The sequence below is a fragment of the Capra hircus genome, chromosome 15, assembly GCF_001704415.2.
Source record: "Capra hircus breed San Clemente chromosome 15, ASM170441v1, whole genome shotgun sequence".
NCBI classification, from domain to species: Eukaryota; Metazoa; Chordata; class Mammalia; order Artiodactyla; family Bovidae; genus Capra; species Capra hircus.
The window spans coordinates 59723871-59741947 of record NC_030822.1 but is presented as its reverse complement, the minus strand read 5'-3'; the positions used below and the strand labels follow the sequence as shown (position 1 = coordinate 59741947).

Genomic DNA, 18077 nt, shown 5'->3' with positions numbered 1-18077 from the left:
GTTGTGTTGGTGTCTGTGTGGTTAACTAACAGGTTTTTTGTGTTGATTGATTTATTGTGAATTAGCATTATGTCAGCCACAATGTGTCCAGTGTCTCACTCATCAGGCCCTTTAAGGTAGGAGTCAGCCCCAATTTACTGTGAGGAATCTGAGGTTTAAATAGATCGAGTCTTGTTCAAAGACTATTTTATCTCCATAACAACTTAGTAAGTAGAAGGGCTGGGATTTGAACCTAGATTGGTTTGGATTGAAAAAAAAAAAAAGGAAAAACTGATTCAACAACTTTCAAAAAGAATCCCAAACTCTTTGCATGTGCTTTATCTACACATTTTATTTTAGCCAAAGACTTTTTGAGTTTGTTGGACTCAAGCATCTGATTCTAAAGTTATTTTTACATATAGGTTATATATGTATGCATCGATAAATATGCAGATATTTTTGCATATGTTAAATTACTTCTCAGTTATATCAGGTATATACATTTAACTTTATCTATATATATGGATGTAACTTACATAAAAGCAGGGTTGGGGGTGGTCCTTATGTCCTGATTTCACTGCTGTGCCACATTTAAACAAACAGTCCAGCAATCAGAAGTAAAGTATTTCTGATTTTCGCTTGTATCTCTTGAAGGACATTACTAGAAACACTTTCTAACCCAGAGCGTGATGCTGGGGACATATCCCCTAGCCTCTACTTTTAGTCCATAGAGGCTCCAAAGCTCTCTGTCTCAGGCCCTACAACACTTGACCTAAATTTGCCTTTGCTTTCTCTTCCCCCACCCTCTCCCTTGAGCCAGATCTCTATTATTTAGGATAATTTAACTCCTTTAGCCATTATCTGGATTCTTTACAAGAAGAGAGAGCCTAGGAACTGATCCAGAAAGCCAGAAGACATTCTACTTAGAAGCCTGGGGGGCGGGGGGGGTGGAGGTGAAGATGAGGCTGGAGGAAGAAAGATGGTAAAAAGTCAGACATTAGCCATATCTTTTAATAGTTACAAATTAGAAATTTTAGTCCTTGTTATGGGCACCATTTTCACATATTATATTGTTATAATCCTTGGCTTTCTTGTACACCAATGTACTATTTGTGATACCCTTTGTGGCATTAAATAATTATATAGTACTTGCTTTGTGCCAGATGCTATTCTGGGTGCTTTATATATATATTAACTGATTTAATCTCCATAACAACCAGTAGGCAGCTACTATTTTTCTCTCTATTTTAGAAATGAAGAAACCAAGGTACAGAAAACTAACTTATATGAAGTCCCACAACTAATAAGCGGTAAAATGAAATTGAGTCATGCAGTCTGGCTTCAGAATTTATCCTTTAAGACAGTTGCCAAAACAACCTCTCTTATGAAATAATATAATTTTACTTAATAATATTTTCAACATTTACTTTAAAAAATAATGTGGGGGTTGATAGACAATAAGATACTGTCTAAATTTCCTCACTGTTCTAATCTTTTTCTTGCTTGATGGTTGATATTATAGTTGGACTGTTAACTAGATCTGGGACTTTTCTCGTGTGTGGAGGTCTCAGAGGTAATGGGCTTTGAAAGACATTAATTTTCTTTCCTGGGCTTTCCGGGTGGCTCAGTGATAGAGAATCCACTGCCAGTGCAGGAGACGCAGGAGATACAGGTTTGATCCCTAGTCCAGAAAGATCCCCTGGAGTAGGGAATGGCAACCCACGCCAGTATTCTTGCCTGGAAAATTCCGTGGATGGAGAAGGCTGGCAGGCGGAAGTCCATAGGGTTGCAAGGAGTCAGACATGACTGAGTGCAGCACAGCACAATTTTCTTTCTACTACTTTCTCAGAATGAATAATCACTCCCCTTAAATGGGGAGGCAGTTACTGTTTCTGACACCGGATGAGAATGCATTGAATTTACGAAACATGAAGCTGCGAACAAAGCACACACATGGAAGAACAAGGTTGGGCAAGGGAGGGTGGGAGCGATAAACTGTCCCTCTCTTTCTGTGCATTAAGTGCAGCCTGTGGGCTTCCTTGTCATTGCCTGTGGTTTTTTTGTGTGTGTGTTTTTTTTTTCTTTTTGGTGTATCACTTTCCCATTAGTGAGGATCAGGAGTGGCTATTTCTGAGACCGTGAGTGTACATACTCCTTTAATCTTCTGCTGCTCGCGACGTGCTTGCCCCTTATTGGATTCTCTTAAGGAGTGACCAAGAATGGCAAATACTTGGAGCCTGTTCTGCTTCAATCCCTGCCTCCTGAACCCCAGGAAGATATCACTAGTTGAATATGAAGAGTTTTTGATCCTAGATTTTGCTTTGGAATCCTCCACAGTGTTCCCAGCAGCCTCTGCCAATCAGTCAGGCATGACATAAGGTACACCTACTTGGCATCTCTGACTAGACCCTTAGAACTAGTCTGGGTGTGACCAAGAAATCAAAATTGGCGCTTGGAGGAGGACTGAGATATCACCTGGGGGCCAGCCTTGTATCTAACAGACAAAAAATCTGAGGCAGAAGAAGGTAAAGTGATTTCTTTAAGGTCACATTTCTACGTAGCGGCAGAAGTGGAAATTAATAGGTTTCTTGCCTCCTAATCCAGTGTTCAGATACGTCTGTACTGCTTGTCTGAATTCATCTACACCAGATTTCTTTGAGTCTAAACATTTTCCAGTTTCAGATAGTGTCTTTGCTGAGGCTCCAGTATTTGTCACCTTTCACAGTGAATCTGAGCTGAGGCATCAGGTTGGGCGATGAATGACAAATGTGAAATTCATTCCTAGCTTGTTGGGTTAGGGTTCACTCACTGCAGCTTCTCTTGGAGATGGTGGCAGAGAAGTGGAGGCTGGGAGGGGCACTGCTGGAGCATGCAGCCTGCTTGTTGTGATAGTGAGACACACACATCCCCTCTCCTTGTCATTTGACCCAGGGAAGTTGGTTATTCTGGGGGATCCCAGGTGATGCAGGAGCTGCTCAGGGAGCCCGTAGGGTGTTCTAGGTAAAGGTGCAGGCTGTGAAGTGGGTGTAGCCCACTCTTCAACACCCAGCTTCACTACCTGTTCACTGAGTTACTTTGGGAAAGTTATTTCTCTCTCTCTCTCTGCCTAAGTGTCCTCCTCTGTAGAATGGCTATATCTTATAGGGTTGTCGTGAGGGTTAACAGAGAAGATACCGCATAAAGTGTACAGTACAGTGCCTGGCAAATGCTCACAGTGGCTACCAAGTGGCGTCATAGGAAACGGTAGAGGAAGGACCTTACAGAATTGGTCCCTCCACTGAGAGACCTTCCTTAAGCTAGCAAAATCTGTCAGGGTCCACTTGTTCTGAACTCCAGTTGTTAGGGGAATGCTTAATGAGGAAAGAGGCTGCTAGATTTTGACATATATGAAAATCTATCAGGTCACTGGCTGGCCACTGAGATAACAGAAAAGAGACTTCAGTGACCACATTCAACAAGGAACACAGTCTTTGCAAAATCAGTTTAGAAAACTTACTAGACAAATGGATAATTGCAGCCCTTAACAGCATTCCCTGATAGGCAGAATCTGGTTTCCAGAGTTATTACATTGTAATATTCAAAATGTTGTTTCTGACAAAAAGACATACAAAATGGGAAAGTATGCCCTATTCACAGGGAAAAAGAAGAGATTGACCGAACTGTCCTTGAGAAAGGCCAGCTGGAAGCTGGCACCCAGTCACTGAATGTTGGCATCCTGGAATTTAGCATAACTTTTAAAAGAAAATGTGGTTGCTTTTTATTGGAAATGCCATGCTTTTTTTTTTTTTTGGCTTTATATTACATTATGAGTATTATAAATATTTTGCCCTTTTGTCTTAGTGGAAATTACCATGAGGGGAAAAAATGACCAATTTGCACCTGAGAAAAATTAAAATTTTACTCTTATATCTGGCCTTAAGAACACACATTCTTACCATTCCACTTGGTTTTTAAAAAAAAATTTTTATTGGAGTATAGTTGATTTAAAATGTGTTAGTTTCAGGTGTATAGCAAAGTGAATCAGTTTTATATATACATATATCCACTCTTTGTAAGATTCTTTCCCCATATAGGTCACTGTGGTATATTGAGTAAGGCTACCTGTGCTATACAACTGGTCTTTATTAGTTATCTATTTTAAATCCATTGATTTCTTTTTAATGCTCACATAAGTGAATAAAATTAGATGACATTTTCTGTATTTTCAGTGAATCACTCATTAAAGACATATTTGAATTTAACACATTCATTATTCTTGTTTGAGGTACAGTCTATTTGGTATGACAGAAAAGAATGCCTTTCTACTATCCTTGGCTACTCAGACACAGTACATTGTTATTTTCTTGCCCTTTAGATGCTACTGGTGTCACATCTAAATAGAAGTTTAGATTGGCTAGGGAACTGGCTGCCAGCACATTTAATGAGGAGCCAGAATTCCAAGTTATACCTAGATCAGGTCTAGGTGACCCTCAGGTCTCCATTTGGATCTGAAGCAGTGGCAGGAGAGTTTTACATCTGAGAGCGCAAATCATTCACAGAAGTCATTCACACAGGTCAGAGCCCCGGGTTGGGACTGAACATAGAAGGGTGCAGCGGAGCCAGGATCAGTCATTCCCTCCGCTTGCTTTTAGAAGAGGAGTGTGCTGGTGAGAAAGATGAGCAGGATCTGGATGGCCTCTCTCACGGGGCTGAGGAAGGCTCTGTTGGCTGAGCTTTTGTGGGTTGTGGTTAGTTTGGGGTGGAGTGTGTGCTGGGTTGTGGTTGTCTTGGGGAGGGTATTGGTTGTCTTGGGGTGGGTTGTGGTTGTTTTCTCCTGGGCTGTGGTTGGTTTCAGGTGGGGTGGGGTTGGTTTCGGGTGGGGCAGGGTTGGTTTGTGGGTTGGGGTCGTTATGATGTGCTTGGTTGAGACCTGCTTGATGGTCACAGGTGAGGGTGTCCCTAGGGAAAAAAAACAACAACAACAGTGGCATCAGAACCTCTTTTCAGTGATGAGTGGGCACTAGAGAAAGGAGGCTAATGTGACGGAATGCTGGGACCAGAGTTCATAGGCACCATTCAATGGCCGCTTCTCAAGGGTTGAGTGTGTGTAGAGGAGAGGGAAGCCAGGGGGTGCAGAATGTCAAGGATCAAAAAATAAACACTCTGACCTTAGTATCTATGGAAGAAGGAATTTATACTGAGCTTATATAACTACCGAATTTGCTATTGGGAAAGTAGTCTGCCCTCAAATGTCCTCATGTCCTTAATATTATATTTGATCAATCAGTACAAATGTTTAATTTTTGCTAATTTCAAAGGTTATAAGAGCTAGACACCATTCCAACCTGAGGATGGCCGACTCTGCTTTCAAGGAAGTGTAAACAAGTCCTGTCCAAACCCATGAATCCGTTTTTGTGGTGTCTGAGGCACTGGTCATTCTCACGGTGATCTGACCACATGTTGGTTCTCTGAGGCTGCCTTGCAAAGAAGCAGAGAAAGCTAGGCCTATATCCCTGGGAGGCTGTCTGCTCCTAGAAAGCTGGAGCTTGGCAATGACACCTCCAACGGTCTGAGTGAACCACGGAAGGGACTCTAAAGAAGGAGGAGTGAAATGCCCAGTAATTTGCTCAGGCCTGTATGCATTCTGCCCACCCGGAAGTGCCTTTCAGCTTTGTGGCATTGTCTATCTCATTTAGCATGTCCTCAGGGCAAATGTTTCTCTAGCACACCACTGCGCCAAAAGTCTGAACACAAATGCTTTCTTTTCCTTATTTTTTTAAAATCTTGATTTTATTAGTGTGGAGCTAAGGAGTCCTGGGGGGCTTTCCAGGTGGCTCAGTGATAATCAGCCTGCCAATTCAGGAGACACAGGAGACATGGGTTCAGTCTCTGGGTCAGGAAGATCCCCTGGAGTAGGAAATGGCAACCCACTCCAGTATTCTTGCCTGAAAAATTCCATGCACAGAGGAGCCTGGCGGGCTATAGTCCATAGGGTCACAAAGAGTTGGACATGACTGAGGAACTGAGCACCAAGGGGTCCTGACTAGAAACAAGCTTTTTTTTTCTTTTCCTTGTATTTATATGAGTGTTCATTTTGAAAATGTCCTGGAAAGAGACTAATATCCCAATCTTTTCACAAAGGGAAGCCACCAAAGAAACAGTTAATGTTTTTGTAACATAGTTTGATTTGGCATGATCACTTTAACATCTGTTGTGGAAAATAGATATGTCTTTGACCACATTTGCAATGGTTGGCTGACTGGAAAATGGGCAGCATACTAGATGTATTTCAGTGTTCGAGGGCTCCCGGGGAAGACCTGTTATCTGGGCACTGAGAAAGACTAATGTTTCCTGTTCTTGGCTGAAGCTTGTATTTTAAAACTTAATTTTTTAAAAAAGATTGTATTTATAGTTTTAATGTAAGTTCAAGAAAAGTGGAAAGAAGTATAAGATGTGGAATTTGAGTCCTAGTTTTGTTGTTAGTTTCTGTGTGGCCTTTGGCAAGCTACCTATCTCTTCTGAACCTGTTTCTTGAATTCGTTTTAGCTTCCCAGAGAGAGATAGAGAGAAGGAAGGGGGCAGAGAAAGGAGAGAATGGGGGCAAGGAGCCTCATGATGGTTTGAAGTTGAGGACGACAGCCTGGTAAACGTAAGTGGAAATTTCTGGTTGTGTTGGAGGCCAGAGGCCACCTTGAGAATTAGTGGCATTATTGGTTCTCATTGTTATCAGCCCTTCTTTATACAAATCCCTCTTCTCCTGCCTTAAACTCTTCAGTAAGGTCTGCTATACCTATGAAGGCTTTGTGCCGGGGGGGATTATTATGGAAACTGAGGAAGGAACATATCCCTGCAGACATGGAAAGAGCTCGTGAGGAAGCTGGAGTCTGGAGCCACAAGTGACCGTGAGAATAAAAGACACGCTGGAACCAGCTTTCGTTTTCCACAGAGCACAGGGTTGAGCTTATCTTATGAGATCTCAAGATGCTGAAAGACTCAGCTGGTATCTGGGTAAGGCACAAGTAGACTTTTTTCCTAGGGCACCCACAAGATTATTTTCCAGGCTGATGGATTTCACTGCCAGGTATGTAAATAGGCTGCAGAGGAACTTACCATTTCTCGGCAGTATTACGGAAGTAAGTTCACCACGTCTCAGGGAATTGAGAGAGTAGATGCTGTGGAGGGCAAATCGAGGAGAGTTAATGGTGAGGAATTCACAAGTTCAGCCCACATGGCTGCCTTCCTAGGGGACCCCAACCTCTTAGTTCCTTTTTTGCTTACATACTTCATAAGTACATCACTTTATTTACATCACTTTGCCAACAAAGGTCCGTCTAGTCAAAGCTATGGTTTTTCCAGTAGTCATATATGGATGTAAGAGTTTGTGCTTTTGAACCACGGTGTTGAAGAAGACTGTTGAGAGTCCCTGGAACTGCAAGGAGATCAAGCCAGTCAATCCTATAGGAGATCATCCCTGAATATTCATTGGAGGGACTGATGCTAAAGCTGAAACTCCAATACTCTGGCCCCCTGATGCAAAGAACTGACTCATTGGAAAAGACCCTGATTCTGGGAAAGATTAAGGGCAGAGGAGAATGGGATGGCAGAGGATGGGATGGTTGGATACCATTACTGACTCAATGGACATGAGTTTGAGCAAACTCAGGGAGATAGTGAAGGACAGGGAAGCCTGGCATGCTGTAATTCATGGGGTTGCAAAGAGTCATACAGGACTTAGTGACTGGACAACTTTATAGCACATCTAGCAGATCGTTCAGTGGTGATCGTCTCTATATTGGCTTGACTAAGAACCTCCACAATCTTACTCCAGACGAGCTTATGTCCATTCCTCTCCCTCCCTCTACTCCACCACCCTGTACTCCACACAGGCTGGTGTACAGTGCAGTCTTTGTCCAGGCCAGTCTTTCTGCTTGTAATACTAGTCCCAGGCACATCTGCCCACTGACTCAACAGTAGCCTCTATGACATTGCTTTTCCCTGTTGTCATGAACCCAGATAGGTCTGCATCAGGGAGACTGCACAGCCTAGCTGTGTGCCTCTCCTCACACTGGAGGGCCAGCTCCTCAAGGGCCAATTCTGTCATCGACAATGCCTGACACTTGGCATCATAGGGGGTGCTCAGTGTCTGTTAAATGAGCTGTACAGCCTGGTCTGTTGTTCTCATATCAGTGGGTCTGTTGTTATATCAGGCTTTTGTCCATGAGATGGTTGGAGAGCATCACCAACTCGATGGACATGAGTTTGAGCAAATTCGGTGAGACAGTGAAGGACAGGGAAGCCTGGCGTGCCACAGTGCATGGGGTCACAAAGAGTAAGAAACGACTCAGTGACTGAACAGCAACAATCTTGTCCAGACATTAACAGGCAAAGACAGTGCGCTGCATGCCAACCCCTGTGCTTGGTGCTATGGGGACAGTGGTGAACAGCGCGGACCTGGTTCTTACCCTGGTGGCACTTCGAGTCCCTTCAGAGAGAAAGACTTGGAACAAATAATCGACTGACAAGCCATTGGTCACAGTTGTGACACGTGTTTGGATGAAGCAGTGGCAGTGATGAGAGTAAGGAAACTGGGTGCGGGACTTGATGTGGGGCTTCGGGGAATGCTTTCTGAGGAAGTGACATATAAGCTCAGTCATTACTGTTGCATAGGCCCTGCTTCCCAAGTCCTTGCTGTAACGTTCTGGGCAGGAACCTCCTCCTGTTCCCCTTTGTGCCCTACCCAGCACAGTGGGCTTCCTCTAGCCCAGGTGCTATCTCCCTTCCCTGGTCAGCCTCGCTGCACAGCAAGGCATTGTCAGACAATGCTGCATGTGCACTTCGTAAACCATCTATTGTTGCAGGAAGTGTGGAGGACTTAAGGAGGTGAGATGAAAGGAAAGTCATTGCCCTCATTGGTCCTGGCTGGCTTCTAAAAGGCTGCTGTCCTTGTGAGGCTGGGTGGTAGCAGCTTCCTTTGGATTCTACCCTTGCAAGTCACTCTGTGGACATAACAGTACCCCCTCCAGAGCTCCAGAAACAGCTAGGTTTGACCAGGCCCAGGGTGTGGCAGGAGAGGGTGGAGTAGCCTGATAACACAACCATCATCACTGTCTACAAAAACCTGGACATAGTGGACATGGCCTGATGGTCAGACCTGCCCTTTCAGTACAAAAGGGCAGTCTGAAAGTATAAGGACCTCGCCACATTTGGTCCTTGATGAGAACCTGAAAACAAATCCCTAACTGGGAGTGAGAGGAATTTTCTCTTAAACTGTAATGCGAGTCCCCAGTGGCCTCACCTCAGAATCTGTGTCCATTTTGTGGGACACTAGGAAGCCAATTTTATTGTAGAGTCATCACACGTTCTGCTAGCAAGCCATTTCCAAAATGCATCTGTTTTAAAAAATGATTCTCTGTGTAGTGGTGAAACTGAGTCCCACTAAAACTGAGATCCCCTGCTGAGTTTATGACTAACCTCTCTATCCAAAACTTTATTCTCTTTCTTATGCCGACACTTCTGCCTATTCCTATGCCCCTTAGGATTGAGGAGTATCAAAGAAAAGGGGAGACTAAAACCAAGCAGGACCCTGAGGCCTGCTCTGGTACAAAACCCCCTCCATATTCCCCCATTTCTTGTCAAAAAAGGCTTTAGTTTCCTAGACCCTCCTTGAGTTCCAAAGAGCAGACCCATCAGTTACTAATTAGGGAAGTAAGGAAAGACAGAAACAAGGGAAAGACAGACAAGAAACCATACTTCAGTGATAAAAGAGTCCTAGTTCTCTTCAAGGGATATACATAACAATATCACACATATCTTTGCATTGTTCTTCAGAAACTAAGACCACCCTCTGCCCAGGTAGTCATACCTGCTGACCACAGGCACACAGACCCCAGACTGTCTGGAATCAGAAGGCTGATGATTAAGATTCCTGAAACATCACTCTGTTACCTCACCACCACCAGTGAATCAGAAGAAAGTCATGCCCCTTGCAAACTTCACCCCAGATATGGCCTTTGAAGGACCTTCCCTGAGGGCCATCAGACCAGGTCTTTTGTGCCTGAGCCACCCATTTTCCTCCCTCAGTGCCTGCAGTAAACACTATCCTTTCTTTCATCACAACCCAGTGTCAGTACATCGGCTGCGTTTTGCAGCAGGCAAGTGGAGGGTTTGGTTCAATAACAGTGGGGCTAAGAGCACCCGTCCTGCAGGCTCTTAGCTACAGGCAGCTTCTCTGCACCCTCGGTTTAGCAAGTCTCCTGAAGGGCTGCACAGGGTTTGGCAGAGAGGGCAGTGCCAAGGTAGCCAGCTGATTTCAGGATGAGTGTCTTTATTTTTAACTATTTGCTACTGCCGCCCCCAACCCTGTCTGGCTCTGGAGTTCTGTCAGCCCCAGACTAATAGGAATGAATTGGGTGGAAGTAGCAGGGGAATATAGAGAGTCTGAAGCAAATTGGGTGCCGATGACATGGATTCTTTCTCAATCCAAACTTTAGTCAGGTTCTAGAACCGTCAACTACCCATCTGTACACTTCCTTGTAAAATCCAACTTTAGCTAGACTCCTTATAAGTCAATTCAGCAAGAACCTCTCACCCTTGATATCTGATCACCCTTATTATCTGATTGAATTCCTCATCCTCTACTATCCCCAGATGATATCTGATCACCTTGGCCTGCCTTCAGCAGGAATCCTGTTATGTCAGTTTAGCCAGAGTCCCTCTTACAGGTTTTGATGTTTCCTCTTCCTGATTTTCCATCCGCTCACCCCCTACCCCATTCCGTGGCTATAAATTCACACTTGCCCATGTTGTATTCAGAACTGAGACTGGTTCTATACTGAGTTCTCTTTTCTCTTATTGCAATAGTCCCAAATAAAATCTGTGTTTATCCATCCATTCATTCATTTTGCTTTAACTACTCTCCAGCTCTGGGTTTTTCTTTAACACTAGTTTTTTTTCTGTTTATGTTGAGCATAACTTGTGTGTTTGTATCTCTGTGTGTGTGTTTGTGCGTGTGTATGTGCGTGTGTGATGTATAAACTTTGGCAGATAAAAGGTAGGACAAAGAAGGGTGAGGCAGAAAAGGAGTGCAGCTGCTGAATTCTTCACATCGTATCTGGATCGTATTTTGAATCCTCCAAGGTCAGTATAAAACTGTACAAACCCAATATGAAATTGTAAAGCCCCAGAGCAAATCATTTATGGATCATTTCTTACTTTATCTTGACTTCGGTTATGTCCGTGGAATTAGAAGACATCCATTTTGCCTCGAAGAGCGTGCTGAAATTACCCTTCAAGTCGTACTCAGCTCTGCCTTCACAATAGTGGCTGGGGTTTTGCCAGGAGCCAGTGACTAAGTGGTACTGGTCCCGTGCTTCCAAGACCACAGAGATAATACCGTGACTCACGTGAGTTGACACTAGGAGGAAATACAGAAAGAGTCAGCTGTCTGTGCAGTGAGACGAGAGATGGGGTCATAAAATCAAAATCAAATATGAAAAAGAAAGTTTCATGTATGTAGTATGTAAATAAATAGTAGTATGTAAATAAAGTATGGTCCCATTTTTATCAAATATAAAATAAGTTGAAAAAAATCTGGAAGGAAGTACATCAATATTAGCTAGGAGGATTTCCTGATTGTGCAATTACAGATGATTTTTATTTTCTCCCTAGTTCTTTTTTTGTGTGTTTTCCAAGTTTTCTACAGGAAAAGGTGGACAAAAGAAGACCTGTGCTCTGGTCCTGGCTTTGTTACGTACCAGGGATGAGATCCTGGCTGACTTTTAACCTCTTGAGTCCTGTTCCTATCTGTGAGATGAGAGTTCTGTCCTTTGTGGGTGGGTGAGAGGCATGATAGTGAAGTGGGGGGATTGAAGCTGTAGATGTATGTGAAAAGCTCAAGTGGGCCTCCTGGGAAGTGCTTCAGGAAATAAGGGTCTGTTATTGCCTAGTCAAACAAAACCTATTTGCTGGCTCCAGAAATGCTGATGTTCTTGGATTCTGTTGTGGAGGGTGAGGGAAAGGAGGGGGGGGGGGTCTGAGACCCAGAGGCCCTAATCCAAGCACGTAATATCAAATAACCACATAGGGTTCCCTGATCCCCTCTACTCAGTGATCTTACCTATTGACTTGGCCCAGGGTGTGCCCACAGTGGCGTGGGCCACAGATACTTGTGAATTCCACATACTATTTTCAGCATTCCAAAGTGTATTAGGGAGGGAATTTCAAGAGAATATTTCAGTTTGTCCATTTCCTCACTTAGAAGATCCCTTCTGCACAAGTTTCTCAATCCTAAGGGTATTATTCTCTAGCGCCCTCCCAACCACCCCAAATTCCTTCAACAGCCTCTCCTTTACAAAATAAAGAAAACTGATCATGTAGCATGATAAGAGCAGACAGTCCTGGATCTGAATCCTAGCCCTAGCATTTAAGACCAAGTCACTTCACCTCTGATCCTTGGTTTCTTTTCTGTCCATCATTCACTCCACAAATATCTATGCTTTGCAATAGGCTTGGTTCTAGGTATGAGGACAATGACATTATCTTTCATTGCATGGAGATCATGATACTTTATCTTGAAAGGTTCTTGGGATAGTGAAGAGAGGAATGTAAAAACTTTAGTACTGGTGGGTGTTGGATAAGTTGTCATCGTTATTCTTAGTACGAAACAGTTCTCTGTTCTGTTTGTTTTTGCCAGTCAAGGTTGCTGAGCCAGATCCCCTGGCCCTGACTTGCTCAGCTAGAACCTGATATTTGTCCTTAATACCTACGCATGGTGGTGGGGTAGATACTAATGAGCAACAGTGTCATCCAGTCATCATCAAGCCTGTCTTGGTCCTGTTGAGGAGGGTGAGGGAAGGGAGGGGGGCTCTGAGCTTGCCTTTGTCCTTCTGCTTTCTCTCTCTCTCTGGCTTATACCCTTCTTTCATCCCTCCTAGTTATCTGTATTATTCAGGTTCCTGACCTCCATGGCCCCCTCCCTTCAGACTGCCACCTGAGGGCCCACATCTGTCCAAAATCTTCAAAGTGCTTTTCTTTCTAGAGCCTCTAAACAGTTTTGGTTTTATATTTCTGCTTCTGTTCTGTTGTTCCCAACACCCAGCATACAGCTCTCGTGACTGCCATAACCCCACTCACTCTGCTGTTTGTACCCCTCCTCTAGGATAGCGAAGCTTCCTCTGTTCTGCAGACGCACCTGGCTTGCCTGCCGCTCACCCTTGTTCATATCTGGTGCCTGCCTAGAATCTTCCTTCTCATCTCACATCTCACCCCCACTGACTCTCCAAGATCCTGCTCTCTTTCCCTCTCACTCCTGAATCATGTACGCCTTTAACTAGAGAGTGAGGACTCAATCACATTCTGGCTTGTATTCTGCACCGTAGTTTCACCTGTGGATCTGGGCAATCCAGTGCTGGGTACCTGGAAAGCACTAAGTAGCTGCTCACTGATTTTTCAAAAGCTGTGTATCCAGTGTTGCATAGTACCTTAAAGCCGAAGGTTCTGGAAAAAAGGCAAGCAAGTTAAATTTCTCTTGCCTGTCAAAGTAAAAACAGAGGCAGATGCTTACCCCGCACATTATAATGTGTTATAAATGCTACTGCCTTACGATTTTCTTTGACTGATATTAAGGCAGACCCAGGGAACTTGCTCTATGATGTTGCATGAGCTGCAACTGTACCGTGAAACCTGCCAAACAGTTTATACATGTCTCACCGATGTTAACACAAACCCTGAAAAAAAATTTTTTTTTAAAATAAGGAGAAGCAGTTGGCCTGCGTGGACATTTACTTGGTCTTCCCAAAAGTCCTGGGGATCCCAGTGAGGTCCTGTAATGACACAAGGAAATCATGCAGCCTGTTGTGTAATTCCAGGTGTGGAATCTGATACATCACATATCCAAGGGCATAGGATTTTGACTCTCAACATAAATCATTCCTACAGTGAGTCAGTTTCTCACAAAGCTTTAGCACATTTCTGTACTGAGAGGAAATCAGATGAAGTTTGGAGAAGTGCATGACACATAGCAGATGTTCAATGAGTCTTAGTTTCTGCTTCTGGTACCTGATGCCTCGGTAAATGTCATGTCCATTGCATCTGGCACGTTCCCTTATGGATCGTCTTACAGATCGTCTTTTGATTCTTCTTTCTCCTGTGTTCCTACTTTCAGAAGGTTTCTCTGCCACCCCCATCTCTAACTGCCCCACCCACACCCTTTGCGTCTTCACAAGATAGTTTTCTTTCTCTTCTGTTTCAACAGCAAAATTCCTCACCTCATGATGTGTTTGTTATCTTAAGTCAGAGATCTCTGACCACCCAGATCCTTCCCTGTATGCAAGCTCCCACTCTTCCCTGTACACAAGGCCACACCTCCTGGGCCTCATCTTGAATCACAGGATCATCCTCCCTGCCTCGGTTAGAACAAGATCCACTGCCTGAGGGAGTCAGACATAGGGAGCCTTGCTGCAGCTGAGGCACTTAGTGACAGTCCCCAAGGGAAAGGAAAAAAAAAAAAAAAAACAAACAAGAAAAAGGACTAGCCAGAATGAGCGTGTGGAGGCAGGCGACAGTCATTCTGCTCAAGCCTAGAATCTGTGGATCGTGGGTGTGGGACCACTCCAGTGTTCTCTGCAAAATTTGGTGAGAGTTCTAACAGAGGCGAGGTAATATGTTAGATGAGGAGGCAGACTCTGAAGCTGGACAGCCTGACTGGACAAAGGTGGACAACTCCTGGCTATTATTTAGGTTCAAATATTAGTGGTACAATCTACTAGTGACCTTGGGTAAAACTTTAACTCCCCTGTGCCTCAGTTCTCATCTGTAAAATGCAGATGATACTAGCGTTTCCCCTTAGATCAGTACTCAGAACACAGGAAGATGTCTTAGCTCTCACTCCCGTAATTGAGGGGTATATAGGGTTGTGATTAAGAGAAGGGTCTCTGAAGCTAGAAAGCTCAAGTTCAGATCCCAGGTCCATCATTTAAGTAGCTCTGTGACCTGAGTGATTCCCTGGCATCTCCGCCTGTTTTCTCATTTACAAACAGGGGATGACAACAGCATCCACTCAGCAGGTCGTTGTGAGGGCTAAATGTATTGGTACACGTAAACAACCATATTAAATTTATTGTTAGTATGAAAGTTGTATTAGAGAGCGCTTGCCTTGACTTGTAGGTCTGACTGATCCCCAAAGGGATGTTTATATAATAGTTTTAGGCACACCAAGGAAAAGCACTGGATTCAGAATGAAAAGACTAAGATTCAAGAGGCAGTTCTGCCACTTACTAGCTGTGAGACCCTGAGCAAGTCATTTAACTTCTCTCAGCTTCAGACTCCTCATTTATCAGGTGGGGCAGTAGCGCTTTCCCTGTCTAACTCACTAGGTGTTCTGCCCGTAGACTGAATGTGACCAGTGTTTCCTGGAGTTGCACAGTATACAATCATCCATGGTGGCATTGTTTTATCAAGTGGATGGGAAAAGACTACAAACTGAGGGGCAATTATTGCTTCTTAAAATAATAAAAATGCCTCCCCCTCCCAAATACAGTTTAAATCCAGTTTATTTAAGTGAGAGAACTTGCCGCAGTTGTGCTCTTGCTGCGATTCACTTAACCTGAGTGCTGGGGCATCCTGACTCTCGTGGCTCAGCTTCACAGAGGGGACGCGCAGGAAGTGTCCCAGCCAATCCACCCATTCCCACATTCTCATTCTCCCTTCTTCTGCAATCGACTCCTAGCCAGGTCAAAGACACACGCTTTGTGTGTGTCGCTGAGAGCAGGGATGGAGGGGTATGTCCTGCAGTTCTGGCTTGATCCCCCTTCAGAGAACAAAGGAAAGCAGAGAGAGCGGCTTCTACTTACCCGTGTAGAGTGTGTTGCTCTTATAGACATCTGGGTTGATGTGGATTTCTGAGGGTTTCTTGGCGGTGACCCACGAGAATGGCTTGCATTGGGTAGAGGGATTTGTACAGCTGGCTGGAGAACACAGAAGCCAGAGGCAAAGAAGCAACCCCAGTGGCAGAAGCGGGGCCCTCAGGATCGCCATGGTTTCAATCTGCTTGCAAACTGCTGAGCCTGGAACTGGGTAAAAGCGACAACTCACCTGTTTATATGCTCTGGGGGTGGATCTTCCGGGCAATGTCATACATGCAAATGTCCTGCCCACTCCTCCCTTGCGCTTCTGGAATTTGGCCCAAGATATCACCAGGAACGAATCTCTCCTAGTTTCTGTGACCCTTTGCTAGTTCCAGTTTCACTCAAGAAGGGGAATGTACCGATCATGATTTATTTTGCATCTCATTCACCTCAGCCTCTGATATGTGCAGGAAGCTATGGGAAGGAGTTAATACCGGCAAAGTGAGATTCGGAGTTGAGTAATCATAACCTACCTGGCCCGTGTAGAAACTACATTCTTCTCTGTGTAGGAAACTCAGGCATTAAAGCACTTTCTTTTTTTAATCGAATATTACATACCGTTTCCAATACTCCTTAATCGAACATATCCTCCTGACCCAGTTCATTTCCTGACTATCACAGAACTGGAAAGACTGTACTTCTGGATTTATATTTGTGTCTTTGAAAAGAAACAGCTTTCTCTTACCTAACACTTTCCTCTATAACACAAGGAAACTACTGAAAAAAAATCGGAAAATGTGTTTTTTCATATCTATTCTCTGATTTTAATTCACTCACTGAAGGAGAAAAGAGGAAAGATGTATTTTATTGTGTGAGTAGAAGGAAGACAAAACATGTAGACTTGAATCAAAGAGATACTTATCCATGTTTCTTCAAGAGACATACTTACAAAATGGTGGAGCAAGGACCTCTGAAAAACCCCCTCCTCTAGAAAAGTGATAAGCAAAAACAAATTCAACCTTTTCAGAACTCTGGAAATCACCAAAACTTGCAGCAATTCGAGGAGCATTTGTTTAAGAAAAATGGCTAAATCTTATTAAGCACAGTGAGCATCGTGACATTTTAACTTGCCCTGTTCGCATCCCTCTCACCCCACCTCTTTAGGTAGCCTTAGAAACCAACAACCTTGCAACTGTGATAGCCATGAGGACCAGCAAATTAGCGGTCAAGAGTGGGGGGAAAGAATGGGTTTGGAGTGCTCCAAAAAGCTTCATTTTCAGAGAGTTGTCACTATGTGACCTATATGCAAATTGTCTATAAAGGTGAATTCTCAGAGCTTTCAGAACTTTCTCTGTGCAAACAACCTTATTGTTAGGATATTTGTTGAAAATAGTCAGTGGAAAGTTTTTTTCTTAAGAAATTAATAATTATTATTAATAAAATTTAATTATGATGCTATGAATTTTAAGAGTATTTTATGACTTCCCAGGCATTTTCATTTTATTCTCATCAAAGACTGATGAGTAAATGATGTTCCCGTATATTTACTAAGTAATATAATCAGGTTGAAAAAACATTTTCTGAAACCCAATCTGACCATCTTTCAGCTATATTGCTGTTACATAAATTTTGGTGTTTTGCACATATGTTAAGAAAATCATTGCTTGTATTTGGACCTTCATTTATTTAAATCAGGTATTTCTACACTTTCTTTAACATAGACTTTATCCAGGTATTACAGAGTTTCCAAAATGGTGAACATCAGTCTGAACTAAACCTGGAAATGTCCTTTGCTCTTTGCACTGTTTATTATTTTAAAATAGGGAACAAAATCTAGATTACTAGCTTCTTTCGAAAAGAGGGAATATTGAGCGAAAAAGTTTCATTGAATAGCGCTAAAGAGTTGCTGTCCCCTTGACATAAGCTATTCTGTTTTCAGTAACCCAGTAAACTCAGTAGAATCTTTGAGTCTTCCTGACACAGCGCCACATGCAGAACTAAGAACAAAATACTTTGACACTATATTACCAAATTTTTTTTTTTTTCATGAGCTCAGTTTTCTCTTTTGTGTTATGAGTCCTGACTACTTTAGGCTATTGATTTGCGACCTTTATTGAGTCACTTAATTCCTACTTTTATGGGCTTCCCAGGTGGCACAGTGCTGAAGAATCTGCCTGCCAATGCGGGAGACACGAGTTCAACCCCTGGCTCAGAAAGATCCCCTGGGAAAGGAAATGGCAACCCACTCCAGTATTCTTGCCTGGAAAATTCCATGGA

The 18077-nt window shown here is 43.4% G+C and overlaps 1 protein-coding gene across 1 annotated transcript; it reads right to left on the bottom strand.

Annotated features, from left to right (window-relative positions):
- Positions 3934-16033, bottom strand: LOC102177258 (placenta-expressed transcript 1 protein). The gene is made up of 4 exons (XM_005689457.2): positions 15807-16033; positions 11170-11371; positions 7069-7130; positions 3934-4917 (listed from the first exon to the last, which is right to left on the bottom strand). Exons 1-4 carry the CDS (start codon positions 15988-15990, stop codon positions 4607-4609), a joined length of 759 nt encoding a protein of 252 aa, XP_005689514.2. The 5' UTR covers positions 15991-16033; the 3' UTR covers positions 3934-4606.